This window comes from Aspergillus tubingensis (genome assembly GCF_013340325.1).
Source record: "Aspergillus tubingensis WU-2223L DNA, scaffold_2, whole genome shotgun sequence".
Lineage (NCBI taxonomy): Eukaryota > Fungi > Ascomycota > Eurotiomycetes > Eurotiales > Aspergillaceae > Aspergillus > Aspergillus tubingensis.
Genome location: NW_023336276.1, coordinates 502,950 through 517,349, shown reverse-complemented (window position 1 = coordinate 517,349; position 14,400 = coordinate 502,950). Strand labels below are relative to the sequence as shown.

General features: G+C 48.7%; 5 protein-coding genes and 1 non-coding gene across 6 annotated transcripts; 3 read left to right on the top strand and 3 right to left on the bottom strand.

Moving 5' to 3' along the window:
• Positions 1-2,135: 2,135 nt before the first annotated feature.
• Positions 2,136-3,776, bottom strand: AtWU_00739 (flavin-containing monooxygenase; the record flags this gene model as incomplete). Its single annotated transcript, XM_035495854.1, has 1 exon — positions 2,136-3,776. The coding sequence occupies one exon, from the start codon at positions 3,774-3,776 to the stop codon at positions 2,136-2,138; it is 1,641 nt and encodes a 546-aa protein (XP_035351747.1).
• Positions 3,777-5,047: 1,271 nt separating this feature from the next.
• On the top strand, positions 5,048-5,155 carry AtWU_t23. The gene is made up of 2 exons: positions 5,048-5,085; positions 5,120-5,155. It is a non-coding gene; the product is annotated as a tRNA-Met (tRNA).
• A 497-nt stretch (positions 5,156-5,652) lies between these two features.
• On the bottom strand, positions 5,653-7,115 carry AtWU_00738 (SNG1 family protein; the record flags this gene model as incomplete). The annotated part of the gene is made up of 3 exons (XM_035495853.1): positions 5,653-5,804; positions 5,854-6,930; positions 6,986-7,115. 3 exons carry the CDS (start codon positions 7,113-7,115, stop codon positions 5,653-5,655), a joined length of 1,359 nt encoding a protein of 452 aa, XP_035351746.1.
• A 680-nt stretch (positions 7,116-7,795) lies between these two features.
• AtWU_00737 (glycosyl hydrolase family 79 C-terminal domain-containing protein) lies at positions 7,796-9,634 on the bottom strand (the record flags this gene model as incomplete). Its single annotated transcript, XM_035495852.1, has 8 exons — positions 7,796-8,241; positions 8,295-8,328; positions 8,390-8,481; positions 8,529-8,897; positions 8,951-9,058; positions 9,138-9,277; positions 9,334-9,453; positions 9,504-9,634. The coding sequence occupies 8 exons, from the start codon at positions 9,632-9,634 to the stop codon at positions 7,796-7,798; spliced, it is 1,440 nt and encodes a 479-aa protein (XP_035351745.1).
• A 585-nt stretch (positions 9,635-10,219) lies between these two features.
• Positions 10,220-11,612, top strand: AtWU_00736 (BNR repeat-containing protein; the record flags this gene model as incomplete). Its single annotated transcript, XM_035495851.1, has 2 exons — positions 10,220-10,716; positions 10,769-11,612. The coding sequence occupies 2 exons, from the start codon at positions 10,220-10,222 to the stop codon at positions 11,610-11,612; spliced, it is 1,341 nt and encodes a 446-aa protein (XP_035351744.1).
• A 430-nt stretch (positions 11,613-12,042) lies between these two features.
• AtWU_00735 (sugar transporter) lies at positions 12,043-14,047 on the top strand (the record flags this gene model as incomplete). The annotated part of the gene is made up of 8 exons (XM_035495850.1): positions 12,043-12,247; positions 12,300-12,356; positions 12,412-12,733; positions 12,783-12,857; positions 12,904-13,124; positions 13,182-13,532; positions 13,612-13,802; positions 13,907-14,047. The coding sequence occupies 8 exons, from the start codon at positions 12,043-12,045 to the stop codon at positions 14,045-14,047; spliced, it is 1,563 nt and encodes a 520-aa protein (XP_035351743.1).
• Positions 14,048-14,400: the final 353 nt, after the last annotated feature.

Genomic DNA, 14,400 nt, shown 5'->3' with positions numbered 1-14,400 from the left:
AAGGTGAATTATGCACCGGTGAGGGTTCTTTTTGAAAGAATACCACTCGCAGGCAATATACCTGCCGCAAATCAATTATTGGGCAGGCTACATCTATCCAATGATCTCTTATGCTGGTATCTTCAGTCAATTAGACTAAGCTTTTCTATGGTCATGGTAAAAATTCACAGGATCGGTAATGCAGCGGCTACTGCGTGATGAGTTTCGGAGAACGCGGCCTGAACACTTGACTCGGCTTCCGTTTCAGCTGGGGTGACGGGTGTAGGAGGCTTGTCATGGTACTGCAATGTCATTGCACACCGCAACTGAGACCCAGGGTGGCTGCATAAGTGTGTCAATAGTTATTCCCACAATCCTAAATGACGGGACGATTCCCATCTTACTTTTTGTTGATGAAAGGCGCTAGCAGCCTTGGGCTAATACATCTCAGGGTGCATGTCGTATTTGTCGAAGGACGAACAAAATGGTTTCCGTATTAAATGGAATAATGTGACGTAGTATCTGAAGGGATGGCGCTTATAAAATGGATGCCTATTGGATATATCTTGCCTATGGTGTAATAGATATCTTTTTATTCGGTATACGTTTATTTCCTCATCTTGGCTTGGATTTAGAATTAGCCTGTTCTTCTGGCAAACCGGACAATTCGTATTCTGCATTGCTGGAGCTGCACACTCCATCCTGCGTGCAGCGGTTAGCTTTTAAACGTGCAGGCTAGAAAGACTGGCGTATTCCGGGGGATACTTGTGAGAGCGTGCTGGAGAATTTCGGAGATACTGCCAAAAAGGGGTGTAGTAGCTCAGGTGGACCTCGTGCATCTGGGAAAGAGATCGTCGCATTTGGCTGGATATCTTTGGCTTCCGCTGGGTTCTGATGATTTCTAATGTCGGTATGAGTTGATTTAAACCCCTGCTAGTTCCATATTTCTTTTGCAGCTTATCGTCAGTCAGCCACATCGACCGGGGTCAAAAAGACCATGTCTATTTCCACCTATATCCCCAATTTGGATTTCGGGCATGTAAATCCGAAGGTTGCTGTTATGAGGGTTATTTCTAATAGATTAATATCGCTTCATAAGGCTGAACGACACGATCCACCGATTTACCTGAAAGCTACCAATCAAGGCAAAATTTCAGTGACAGCGGCCCCAGTTAACTTAATAAGCTCTTTCGAAGATGCTTGATCGCGATATGGACATAGCGTACAAGTAGTTGCAGGTCATTCCAAACCAGTGGGCCAGTTATTGCTTTAATTCGAGGCTGCACACCGAAAATTCTGTTTGTTGTACAGTGCAGGTCGCGAACTAGAATACAATATGTGTGTTCGGTGTGGAGAGAGGTTTCTGATTGTTAACCTATTGAGGTACAGAGGAAGAGGAAGGAAAGAGGAGATGCTTCTGGAAGTACACGTGGTCGGACATGGGAGGCCTGCAGAAACCTCAGGCCACGCCCCGACAAGGCCATTGTTTCAATTGGAGAAATGGGCTGGGATGGGGGAAGAAGAAAAAAAAAAAGAAAATAAAAATAGAAAAAGCAAACAAATCCAGCTCTCGGTCTAGTGGAACTTTTAACTAGGTAACTAGCTACCTAATTAGCTGATTAATTGACTAGCAGTCTATCACACAAATGGGTCAATGGAGCGAGTCAGCCGCACGATATGTTCTAATGTTCCTAGCCCTTTTGATTCGGGAAATGCCTCAACAGTCCTTCCTCCGAGGAAATAGCTTCGTGGCCTGTAATCTCTTTTTCTCACCACTATAGACTCCTTGCACGGTAGGTCCTAGAAACATCACACGATGTCTCGGATGATCAGCCCGCAAGATACACTTGAGGGACCCATGTTTTTCCTGCGGAACCATTCAATCGATGATTAACAGTGCCAAATTCTTGGTCCTTCGAATATGTCTTTGGTTGGTACTATCTTATTGCCAATCTCCCAATAGAAAGTTTCTCGGGAGAGTTCCCCATCTCCCAACTAGGGCAAGGCAAGATTTTCTGTATTTTCTGGGGAGACCAAGTTCTGCCACTCGTATTTTCAAAGCGTTTGGGAAAAGGTTGACAGCCTGCGCTGACTCGCGGAAGACAGTCGATCTCTCTTTCACTCGTCATGATTTCCGCATGGAGTCGTCCCAAATTTCAGAGATTCGCCATCTGTACAGTCTTGAACCCCTTCCAATTCTCCAGAGCCTCTGTACAAGCCTGTTTGTATGCCGGTATCCCACCACAAAAATTAAGCATCTGCCGCTTCTTCCCCGGTATATTGGCGCCCATATACCAAGAGTCCGCCCGAGTAAACAGTGTCGCGTTAGCGATTTCATCCGCCCATTTCGTCCATGAGTCTGCTGCCTCCGGTGTAGCCTCGATAGATGCCAGTCGATTGGCCCGCATTCTCTGGATTGTATCGATGATAATCTGGCCCTGTACTTCAATAGTCGAGGGTACATTGCTAAGTGCGCTCGGTCCATGCACTCCGCACATGTAGAACAGATTGGGGTATCCGCTAAGCGTCAAACCCAAGTATGTTTTTGCTCCATCCTTCCATTCTTCCTTCAGAGATATGCCCTCCGTGTTTCGAAGACCTAAGTTGGTCAAGCTTCCTGTCAAACCATCAAACCCAGTTGCCAATGCGACCGCGTTAAGCTCATGGTAGGCTCCACTGCTTGTGACAATACCGTGGGGCCGGAATTCAACAATTTTCTCCTCGCGCACATTGACTAGGTGGACGTTCGGCTGGTTGAATACTTCGTAGTAATTCAATTCCAGTGCCGTTCGTTTCGCTCCAATGGGATGTGGTGGATCCAACGGTGCCAGGAGGTCCCGCTTTCTGGGGTCGTGGATTCTCGAACGCGTCTTTTGAGCCCAGAAGTCGTACAAGGCACGGTTTGCTTGTAGATCGGTCAAGTTATCAATATATGTTCCAAGAATGTAATTAAACCCGCCCTTTTTCCATGCATATTCATAAGACGCTTCACGCTCCTCGGGTGAAACGTCAAATGTCCGTTTGGGTACTTGCGTTGCTACGTAGCCCGCAAAGGTTTGACCACGGTCCCGAAAGACGTGCGGATACATGGACCTGATAACCTCCTGCTCCTGGGGAAGTTGAAGCTGTCGCATGGGCAAAGCCAGGTTGGGTGTTCTCTGAAAAACCGTCAAAGTGCCTGCTTCTTTTGCCCACTCTTGGATGATCTGAATTCCTGCTGAGCCTGTTCCTATCACTGCCACTTTCTTCCCTTGAATATTGATGCTCTCCTCTGGCCAGTATTCGGAGTGATAGATCTCGCCCTTGAAACTCTCTATCCCAGGAAAATCAGGCGTGTAGCTCTTCGATGCAAGTCCTGTACATGGTAGGAGGAATTGAGATTCAGTGACTCGACCATCCTCCGTTTCAGTGCGCCAACAGCTTTTACCTCGGACGAACTGTGCCTTCACAACCTTGGTCTGGAAGTCCACATCTTTTTTAATATGAAGCTTCTTATCGACATGGACAAAATACCGACGCAGCTCCTGGCCGGAGGGGTAAACTTCGCTCCAAGACCAATCCTCCCAGACCTCCGGCATAGACAGCTGATAAATCCAGCTTTCCGAGTCGACCCTCACACCTGGATAGATATGATTTGCCCACGTCCCTCCTAACTCTGTCCCTGTTTCGTAAATCCGGCATGAATAGCCTAGCTTGCGAAGGTGATATAACATGAATATTCCAGAAAACCCAGCTCCTATTATGAGGATGTCATATCTAGCAGGGCGGGTGTCTGGGGAATTCGCACTGTGCGCCATTTCTATGTTAATTCTAGGGAGAAATATGTGTGGTAGGCAGTAAAAGGCTAGGATGAGATAGCTGGGAGAGTCTTTGGGATGTCAATGAGAGGGCAACAGTCAGTATATGTAGTAGTGCGATCGCACCGCCATCGCCGAGGGTCTATGGTGCGATAACCGAGATACTTCTGTGACATGTCCACCAGTCTCTGGATATGGGCCGTTGGAGAAGTTGTTGTTTGCTAGCGCGGAGACGTCATGCCGCTGTGCGGGTTTAGGTACACGCTCACATTGGACGCCTGAGAAACCATGCTTACTAGTCCGTTCACATTATGACGGCCGTCCTCGGCTTCCGCCACTCAATCCTAGGGATGTGGAAAATAGTGAGAAATTTCCGGTGGTAATCAATTGACCAGCCCCCCTCGCTTGGCTGTTATGGTGCTTTATCGAGGTTGGGGGGCTGCTGATAGCTTGGCCCTAGTTGGTAGCTCCGGAAACAATGCTTATTGTCGTACAGTCGAATACGACGACCCCTTTAGAGAAGCCACGTGAGGACAGGATAATGGGGGTAAGCCGCAGGATTCGATAATATGGTAGCCTTGATGGTGTAACTGTTGGTCGCCCGACAATGATAAGCACTAGCGAAACAGTGGCGCACGGGAAAGATCGTTATCACATATTTGTTGTCTCTATCGAAGAAAGTTGGTGTCATCCTTTAACCCCGCACTGGGCGATATGGCTCCCTTGACGTCTGAAACGAATTTCTGCCAGGGTGTTTTCTTCCATATGCAGGGTTAATGGTGCACAATAAAGGGATAAAGGCTCCTTCACGACCTTCTCAGAAAAAAGGACAATATGCACCCGGGAGAGAACGAGCCCGGATCATATGGGCATTGTGGCAGAGTATTGGTAATAGCATGAAATTCATTACCCTGACCATTTGGACTAATCATGTCTCGGGGTAGTAGTCGATTGAAGTTTCAAGTTCCTCACATTCTTGCCATTAATTTTGTGATATGGAAGTATCATAGTACGGTGGTAGCACAACTATATATATAGTAGTAACCGATACGAGGCATGATTTCCACGACCAACCAGAATTCATACGAAATACCAAAATACAACATATTCCCACATATACATAAGCAATTGAACATACTGAAGCCATTTACTAAACACAAACCACCAAAAACAACAAAAACCCACACCCCAAGCCAGTCATACAAAATCTCTCTTCTGGGCCAGCATGCGCGGGATATAAACCAAATAGTTGGTGCAGCTTTCAACAACTTGTCTCGATGGTGTAGTTGGTTATCACGTGGGTCTCATACTACAGTATGACGTGGAAGCATAACTTCCATGCGATCCCAAGGCCGGGAGTTCGAACCTCCCTCGGGACATTTCTTTTTGGATTTCCGTACACTTAAAACACGTGACTTCAACGATTATTCCTATTGAGGTACTACAGCTAATAAGTAATTTTTCCCCCCCTTCAATTACGTTTTCCTTTTCTTCATTGTCACTGGGGGGTCGTGGCAGAGGATGAAAGAACAATTGAATATTTGCGGAGCGGAGTATCGTTTCGTCAATGCAACCCAACCCCTTGATGTGTAGGTGTGTAGCAACAGATAATCCAGCCAAGCATAGCAACTTATTATTATGACATGCATTGAACTGAAAGATATATCTATGATGGATCTATAAGTGTCTATAATGCATAGTAAAAAGTATATCCAAGAAGCGAAATGCCCCCAATAATGACCCTCACCCACATTATTCCCGCGGACCGTATTAGAAGCTAGATACCATGCCGAAATCTAGAACCACTATGTATGCTCGCCAAACAACACCGAAAGAGTCTATTGCTTTTGATGGCGGGGGCCAGCGTATGAGCCTTTCACGCCCAACCCCGCTTGACCTTCCAGTTCATAAACGCTGCAGCGAATGGGAACAAACAGATCGAGAATGCGATCCAGGCGAAAAGGACACCGAAGTCAAGCCCGATGCGAGAATGGGTATCGAAGAGAATAGTGCGGAGTGCCTCGACGACTACCATATATTAGCTTGGTTAACTGGGATAGATGAGGGATCAACTTACTTCTGTGAAGAGGCCAGGCGTAACCCCATCTGAAGAAACCTGGAGCCAAATCCAAAGCATAGAAGCCAGTGGCCACATTGGTGATGACCCAGAAGATGAGGAAGAGCGCACTCCAAGGGAGACCGATAATCATCGCCATGTTCTCACATGGGAAACCGAGGGCACACATTCCAACCCAATTCAACATCCAGTAGACAACGAAAGACCCATGGCCATAGGCATTGGGATTGTTGGCGGACTGAGTGTCAGGTGCGGAGGGGTTGTTAAACGGGATCTGGAAGGCCAGTGACACGAAAGAGTAGAAGAGCGATAGGAAGAAGTATGTGCCGATGTTGGACAGAATGCGCCATAGGAGCCACTGTGGGATTTTCAGCGGAGGATGGTTGCCTTTGATGAACTGAATGTGTATGGGCATCATGAACGGGGTGTTGAAGAAGGCAAGAATGATCAGATAGATGAGACCGATGCTCACGGCCGGAGTGATGACGGCGGGCGCGAAGGGTCGAAGGTCAATGGAGGTGAATCCAATTGCCGGGTTGATGGCCTGTGGCACTTTGCTGATATTGTACCCTTCCTGCGCGACGGTCTGTATCCAGCGCGGTCCGAAGTACGACCGGACGGCCAAGTCTAGATCGGATAAAAAGGGGATGATGTAGTTGTAATATGTGGTCGGATCGCGTGCACTGATCGTGATGAATTCCGCCGCACCGTAGGGGTCATAAGACGAGTTCCCATTAGTGACAGCGTTGCGAAGAAGAGCAGTGGCATTAGAGTTGACAATAACAGCCGCATAAGCGTGCTCGTCGTACACCGACTGGCGCACAGCCCAGGGGTCATTGTTGAACTCTGCAGGAGACTTAATCGTGTAACCCAGATGCTCGCTGCTCGAGTCAAGTATTTGGCTCACGACATCAGTCACGGCAGGGCCCACGATTGGAGTCTCATTTCGGTAGGGCTCCAGCTGGCCATCAAAGTCGACAACCCAAACAGTTAGAGCAGGAAACCGGGACTCCGCCTGAAATTGTACGGCCCAGAACAGGGATAAAATGCAAAGGATGAAGACACAGAGTAGTAAAACTGTAGATTAACAATTAGAGGAGGGATACTCATAATTTAAGGGTTTAGCACCAACCTGTCCGGCCCCACTGGAAGAACACGCTGCGACGAGCAGCTTTAAGTGCAGGATCAAAGAAAGAGACGGCCGCAGGAGGGGCCTCAGCCTTGTCGCCAGCCTCGGCCATCTGGACTTTGTCTGAGCTCATACTGTGGCCCGAGTACAAGGACGTAAGGCCGACGTGTGAGGAGGAATGGTAAGGGTAGCGAAGGAAAGAGGGAAAACCACAACAGATAAGAATATGATGCCATCCGACGCCAAGGAGGCCTAGAGGCGCGATGGGCAGATTTAAAAGAGTCCATGATCAGCCTGGTACCCATCGCAACCATTTTCCACCGGTGGCTCACTGATCGCTATCAAAAGTCGGCAACGGCGAACCCGGGAAATTATCCAAATAGGGTAATGATCGAACTCCGAGACCAGAGTTCGCCTTTTCGGAGCGCGAAAGTGTAAAAAGTTCGTTCTCGGGCTTACAGCTCGGCATGCATGGTCTAACGCGAACAATGGGAACAACCCTTTTCTAATTTGACCACGGTCTTCTACCTTATAAAAAGTGCATATTCTCATGCTTAAAACATGGACTTTCATAAATCAAGACGCTTGATCATTATGAGACTCGGCGTGGTCTGAAGTGGGCGGTGAGGTGACTGGCAGAACGGTAGACCCGATCATATCTCGGCTGAGCCGAGCCAAGCGGAATTCCGGCTATATTTTTAAGGGAACTGGCTAGACCCGGGATTACCCCTAGCAGGCCCAGCTTGGTTTGTCCCGTGCATTCCAATCTTATCTGATACGACCGGGCCTAACGCTGCTTGTGCTTCTTTCAGATTACACATATATAAGCAACGCCTCGGATGCCTGGACAGTGAATGTCACCCGTCCTGCTGTTGCTTGTGTCGTCTCCATATCCTTTGTGCCTTGTAACTCGCATGTCGCGTTCGCAAAAGTCTGTCCTCCGACGGTGATCGCCCCCTCCCCGACGGTCGTTGTTGCGGCATCTCCAGTTAATCGCAACGCGGATACGGAAGTGGATGTCGAAGGAATGCCACTCAGTGTCACGCTCACGCTGCTCCGTGTCCCTGAGGTGTAATACTCCGAGTTGTACAGCAATACACGGATGGGCTGGTTACTGCTATCGTAGAAGGCGTATGCTGCGAACCGGCTGTTCCCGGTGTCTAGCTGGGCGACTTTGGAGGCACCAGAGAGGGCAAGGGCGGCCGTATAGGCGCCGTAGAATGGCGCATTCACCGATTCGTCCCACCAACAATACGGGCCTTGTACCATGGATTAACTTAACCAGACATAAGCAAAAACATGAGATACGTACAGTTACCAATTGTTCCTTGGTGGAAGAATAATTGCTGTCAAAGTCAGATCAAAAAGATTCGTTCTAGATCTGGAGCTGATGGCGGGTAGGCCTACTTTAACACCTAGAATGGTGGCTTGCATGACATAGTCCAGGATCCAAAGCCCGGCACCGAAGGTAGGGCTAATACCACCACCTCCACCGGTCGCTGGCGTTATTTAGCATCTGGTTAGGCACGTGCTGGGCGAAACATACCCGAGTTTGTTTCTCCCATGACAAAGTCTTTGTCGAGCTCCTGTGCAGCCACTATTTGGCTCTGAAACTCTGACACTCCCTCCACTATCTCGGTATGGCTCATCAATTCATCTAGGTCCGCGGTAGACGCTGATTGCGGATAGTAATGGTGGCAGAAAGAGCGCACGTATTGGGTGGTATCGGCTTCTTCCTCTTTCTGGGCTAAATTGCTCACATTGAATGTCCCCACTCCGAAGAAGACACCAGCTTGGGCGAATGACGTTTCGTCCAAAGCACTGCCTACAGATGCTTGCCACGAGACCTGCGAAGCTGCATCAGCTGCAGCCGTCCATGACTGGCCATCCGCGATTGGATCACTTGAAGTGAAGACTGGCAAGAATTAGCGCGCCTGTTCCGAAAGTAAGCACATACTGTGAACGTACAGTTTGGTTCGTTTCCAAGCTCAATAGCATAAAGAGTAGCAATATTTGATTTGGCAATCTTTGCTGCGGCGATTGTATTGTCGATATTGTCCAGCCGTCTATTGAGCCCTGAGCGTGTCTTAGCATTCTTGCTATGAGCCTGGTAAGGGAACTCGCGAATAAATGATGTTTTCTATCGATGGCATACCAATGGTCACTGATCCTTCATAAGAACCAGCTATTTCCATGAATGAGTCACCGAATGTGAGTGACTCTGGTGCATCATCCGGCGAATCAACGCTGTATGAGACTGCTGACGATAAAGAGGCATTGTAGGTCGCGCGATCCCTTGTAGAAGACTTAGTAAGATAGCTTGCAGTACGAAGACGCCGCGGTTATCTCACTGCGTTGTGCCTCCGATTCGAATGGGCGAGTAAGATCCCGCTGCATCGTGCAGTTGCCCCAAACAAGAATTTGTCAAGGATAGTTGCTGGAAGTATTCTGGGAAGGCAAAAAACTCGAACCTTATTATAGTCAGGAATTAGATATCTTGCAGTAAATCATGTTGACGTACGAAACGCCCACAGGAGCAGCGTCTAGCTGACCACTGGAGTTCGCTGGAGCTGACGATGGGATTTCAAAACCGAGGCCATTGACTCCGCTCCCAGCAACCAGCAGAAGAGCTGGAGCAATGAGAGCATTCATTCTGATGCCAGAAATGACTGAGATCCCAATTGAACTGTACATAACGCGATCTTATCTATGCTCTTAGCAAGGGAGTACTTGCTCAACGGTCTCCAGAAACTCCGTATTTCAATTTCCGCAGTCAACCGAATCGATTCCTCGAACCCATACATCCGCCGGAGGTGCCATCGGTTATTATGGAGTCAGCTCGGATAAATTAAGGTGAGGGGGCGATCAAACATCGTCAGAGTTTATTCAAGACGACCGGTGAATGGCCGGCCATCGATGGACACCGGCGGAGATCGCTGTCATTGCGGGGGCGGGGCAGTGACGAATGGATCAGGAGTTCTTCCACCAAACATCAGCTGGACTGGCGACCAGCTAAAGGACATGTTCTTAATTGTGTTGTGCAAGAGCGATATGAGAAGGGGAAGATATGCTGGGAGGGAAAATGCTCTGCCGCAGTCTTTTCTCGATCCCGATCAGGCTAGTCCACGTGCCTCGAGAAATCGCCTAGTTCTCTAGCTGAGAGTCTACCCCATCGAAGAGTCCGCATATCACCCGAGCCAGAATTCTCGAGAGGTGTTTGCTACTACTGAATAGATCATGACTATTCCGTCAATTACTACTCTTGGGGTCGACCCCAATACCACGCACCGCCTAAACGCCTGTGCCTATCAGCAGTCAGCAATCACAACTTCGGACAGCATCCAGTATGTGGCCTTTTATACCTCGTGGGAAGGATCGGACTCTAGAAGGGTTACGATTGCACGCCATGATGTTCGGGACCCTTCATCCGACTGGCAATACTTGACTTTCGAAGATTACAACCAGACGACCGATGACGGACATAATACCATATCCATCGGGATCTGTGCTGGTGATGGAACGATTCATGTGTCGTTTGATCACCACTGCGATGCACTGAAATATCGCATCTCGCGACCAGGTCTGGCAGCCGACCCAAGCGAGTCGAGTTGGACGGCAAGCAACTTCAGCCCGATTCTAGATCATCTACCCGGCTGCGACGGTCTGTTGGACGTTACATATCCACGATTTATACCTGCTAGAAGAGACCTGTACTTCGAGTGTCGCATTGGAAAGTATGTAATGCGCAAAACCTAGGAGAAGCAGAATCTGACGATCAGCCCGTAGAGCAGGTGCCGGCTCCGATGTCCTATATCGCTACAGTCCCGACACTGCGCAATTCGTCCAACTGGGAACCTATCTAATTGGAAGACAGTGTAACCCGTATCCAAATGGGATATCTTATCATCTATCAACGGATAGTCTTCACGTTACTTGGACTAACCGACACTTTATCGAGTATGAAGGAGCGGACGACCGTGCTTCCACAGCCCACAAAGCGCAAGCTGGGCCTAATGGCCCCGAGAATAACGAAGGGCTATATTATGCATATAGTCGGGATAATGGCACTACATGGAGCGGGTCAAACCAAAAGTCAGTGGCTATCTTGTCAGCACGTCTAGGGACCGGACTCGAGTCCCAAGATAGCCGGCTACTCGTCAGGGATATCCCTAGAAACAACGGTATCATGAATCAGGAGGCACAGTACGTTGACTCCGAGGGAGGGGTTCATGTATTGAACCGAGAGAACACCACCGGAAAGGAAACATGGATGCACTACTACCGCTCCCCATCGGACAATCAGTGGAATTTCTTCGCATTACCTGACATATACCCTACGCCTACCGGACCTCGGGGCAAACTTGTCCATAGCGAGAAGCTCAATGCTGTCTTCTTCATACTTCCGTCGAATACGGAGAGTGAACTGTTGATTGCGCGGAGGAGTATGACTGGTATACATGGTGAAATAAGTATAGTATGGAGAGAACATGGATACAGTGGAGAGCCGCTGATCGACGAAGAAGCCTTTACTAAATTTGGGCTTCTGTCCATTCTCATATTGAGAGACAATGAGGAAGGTAAAAGGAAGGTGGCCGTGCTACAATTCGACGTCAATTACTTGGCACAATGAAGAGCATGTGATAAGTCTCGAAAAGCAAGAGAAGCAGTAATAATTAGTAGCAGCAATCCTAGTGGAAGCCTTAACCCGAAAGTCAATTTCATGTCAGCCCTTGCTCGTGGCGACGCAGTCACTCGCACTAGGAATACATTTTCCACCAACAGGAGAATCAGGAGATCGCCACCAGCTGTCTGAGCTGCTCGCATGGTGTTTTCCAGCCGCCTCGGATTGCTTTAGGCCGAACCTCTCATGCAACCTGGGGGAGAGATCTGCACGATCAGCCCCGCAGTTCCCCCAGGTTTTGGCCCCAGATAATAGCCTGGGCAAGCTTGTCTTGATTAGACATCGCATCCCATAGGGTCTGCTACAAACTTCGTATATATCTTCTTGATGGGAGTTGGTGGCAGTATTAGGGACCATCATTGACCAACCCGACTTCATCATGGCAGTAAGTGCGCGGAAGCCCATCGACCGCAGAGCGCTGGAGGACACGACGGTGGTGAGCAACAAGCAAGGGCCATGGTGGAAGGACACCGGCCTAAGAAAGCTGAACTTAATGCTGTTCTTTCTCATGTTTAGCGAGTTTACTCAAGGCTACGATGCTTCCTTGATCAATAATGTGCAAGAGCTGAGTGTTTGGCAGGAGGGTATGCCAAGTATTGTATCTGCATTAGTCCGTTGATTGACCATGTGGTACAGATTTCAATCACCCTCATGGTAGCCTTCTGGGAGCTATGAGCGCTATGTACTGGATAGGTGATACACTACACTGATCTTGACCATCTCGTTCTTGGTCTAACTACAAGTACAGGGAATATCGTCGGCGTTGTCTTCATCTCCTTCATATCCGACAGGCTCGGCCGCAGATACTGCCTGTTTTTTGGTGCCATCCTATGCCTTGCTGGGACAGGAATGGCTACTGGTGCATCCAGTGCAGGTCTCTTCATCGCAGCTCGCTTGCTTCTAGGCATGGGGGGTGTGGTAGTTGCTGCGATCGGGCCAGTATGGATGGGTGAACTAGCCTACCCAGATCATCGAGCGACAGCAACTTCCATGTCGAACACTACGTACAGTGCTGGATCTATCATCGCGGCGTGGATTACATTTGGATCATTCCGACTTGCAAGTGCATGGTATGCCCAACTGTCCGAGACCATACTTCCTCATCCTCATCAAAGATAGGGCATGGCGCATTCCCACCGTCTTTCAAGCGCTTCCATCAATAATCCAACTAATTGGAGCATTCATTCTCCCAGAGTAAGCCATAACAAGTCCTCATCCCACTCATGGCTAACAACGATAGATCCCCCCGCTGGCTCATCAGCCGCGGCCGCGAACAAGCCGCCCTTGCCATCCTAGCCAAATACCACGGCAACGGCGACGCCCAGGACATCGTAGTGCAACAGGAATACCAAGAAATGAAAGAGACCATCGAACTCGAGATCGCCGCCAAGAAGACATCCTGGAAAGAGCTCATCAACACCCGTGGAAACAGATGGCGCTCATTCATCCTCATATGGTGTGGTGAGTCCCTCTACCCCAATCCCACCACCACCACCACCTAATGCGAGAAACCACCAGGAATCTGCAAACAATGGTCCGGTAACGGCCTGATAAGCTACTACCTCAGCAGCATGCTCAAATCCGCCGGAATAACTGCCGAAGTCGACACGACCCTGATCACCGCAACAAGCCAAATGTTCAGTTTCGCCTGTGCACTAGCCTTTGCCTTCCTTCCCGGCCGAGTTGGACGAAGACCTCTCCTGCTCTGGTCCATGGGACTCATCTGGCTCGTCTTTGCACTCATCACGATTTGCACGGGCGTGTTCGTCGAAACAGGTAGTCAGTCTGCATCGTACGCCACTGTCGCTTTCATCTATATATACAACGGAGTGCATAATCTAGGTTGGACAGGCGCGATGATGCTCTACGGTTAGTACCTATCCCAAGCCACAGTATCTCACTTAGACAAACATTAATGGTTAATGCAATAATGAACTAACAAATGCAGTCGTCGAAATCCTCCCCTACTCCATCCGCGCCAAAGGCATCGCTCTTTTCTGGCTCGTCACCGGCGCCACAGGGGCCTTCAACACGTATGTGAATCCACTGGGGATCGATGCCTTCGCATGGAAGTATTATTTCTTCTATGTGGGGTGGATTATCGTTGAGTTTGTGGTGGTGTATTTCTTCTTTATTGAGGTTGGTGTTCATTTTGTTCCTTTCACGTCCCTCCCTTTATATATATATATATGCACATGCTCTTGTTCGACATCGTGGAGCGGCTAATACTGGTATATTTACAGACCAAAGGACCGAGTCTGGAACAGATCGCGCTGCTGTTTGATGGGAAGGATGCGGTGGTTAGTCATGCTAATCCGGTGGCGGAGGAGTTTTTGGATGAAAAGGAGAAGGCCGAGGCGAAGGAGATTGAAGTGGCTCGGTAGGATATGGAGTGATTTAATGGATGAGGTGCTTGAGAAGGTATGAGACGGACTAGTTATGATTTACGTTGTTGGTATGGAAGTAAAGTGAAATAGGTAATTTTGAGACTCGTTATTCCTGGTACTCGCTATTAAATCTATTCTGAACAACAAATGACAAGCAGCAGAAAGGAATCATCACCATCGGCACATAATACTCAGCAGTGATTTCGTACGCCTGCCCATTCCCGTATGGGCAGGACATGAGATGGGAAAAACAAATGCACTAACGAAAACAAAGCATCCCGCGGCGGTATGCAATATAATGACACACAAGAAAGGGAATGAAACATAGGAAAATATAAAGGAAAATAGAA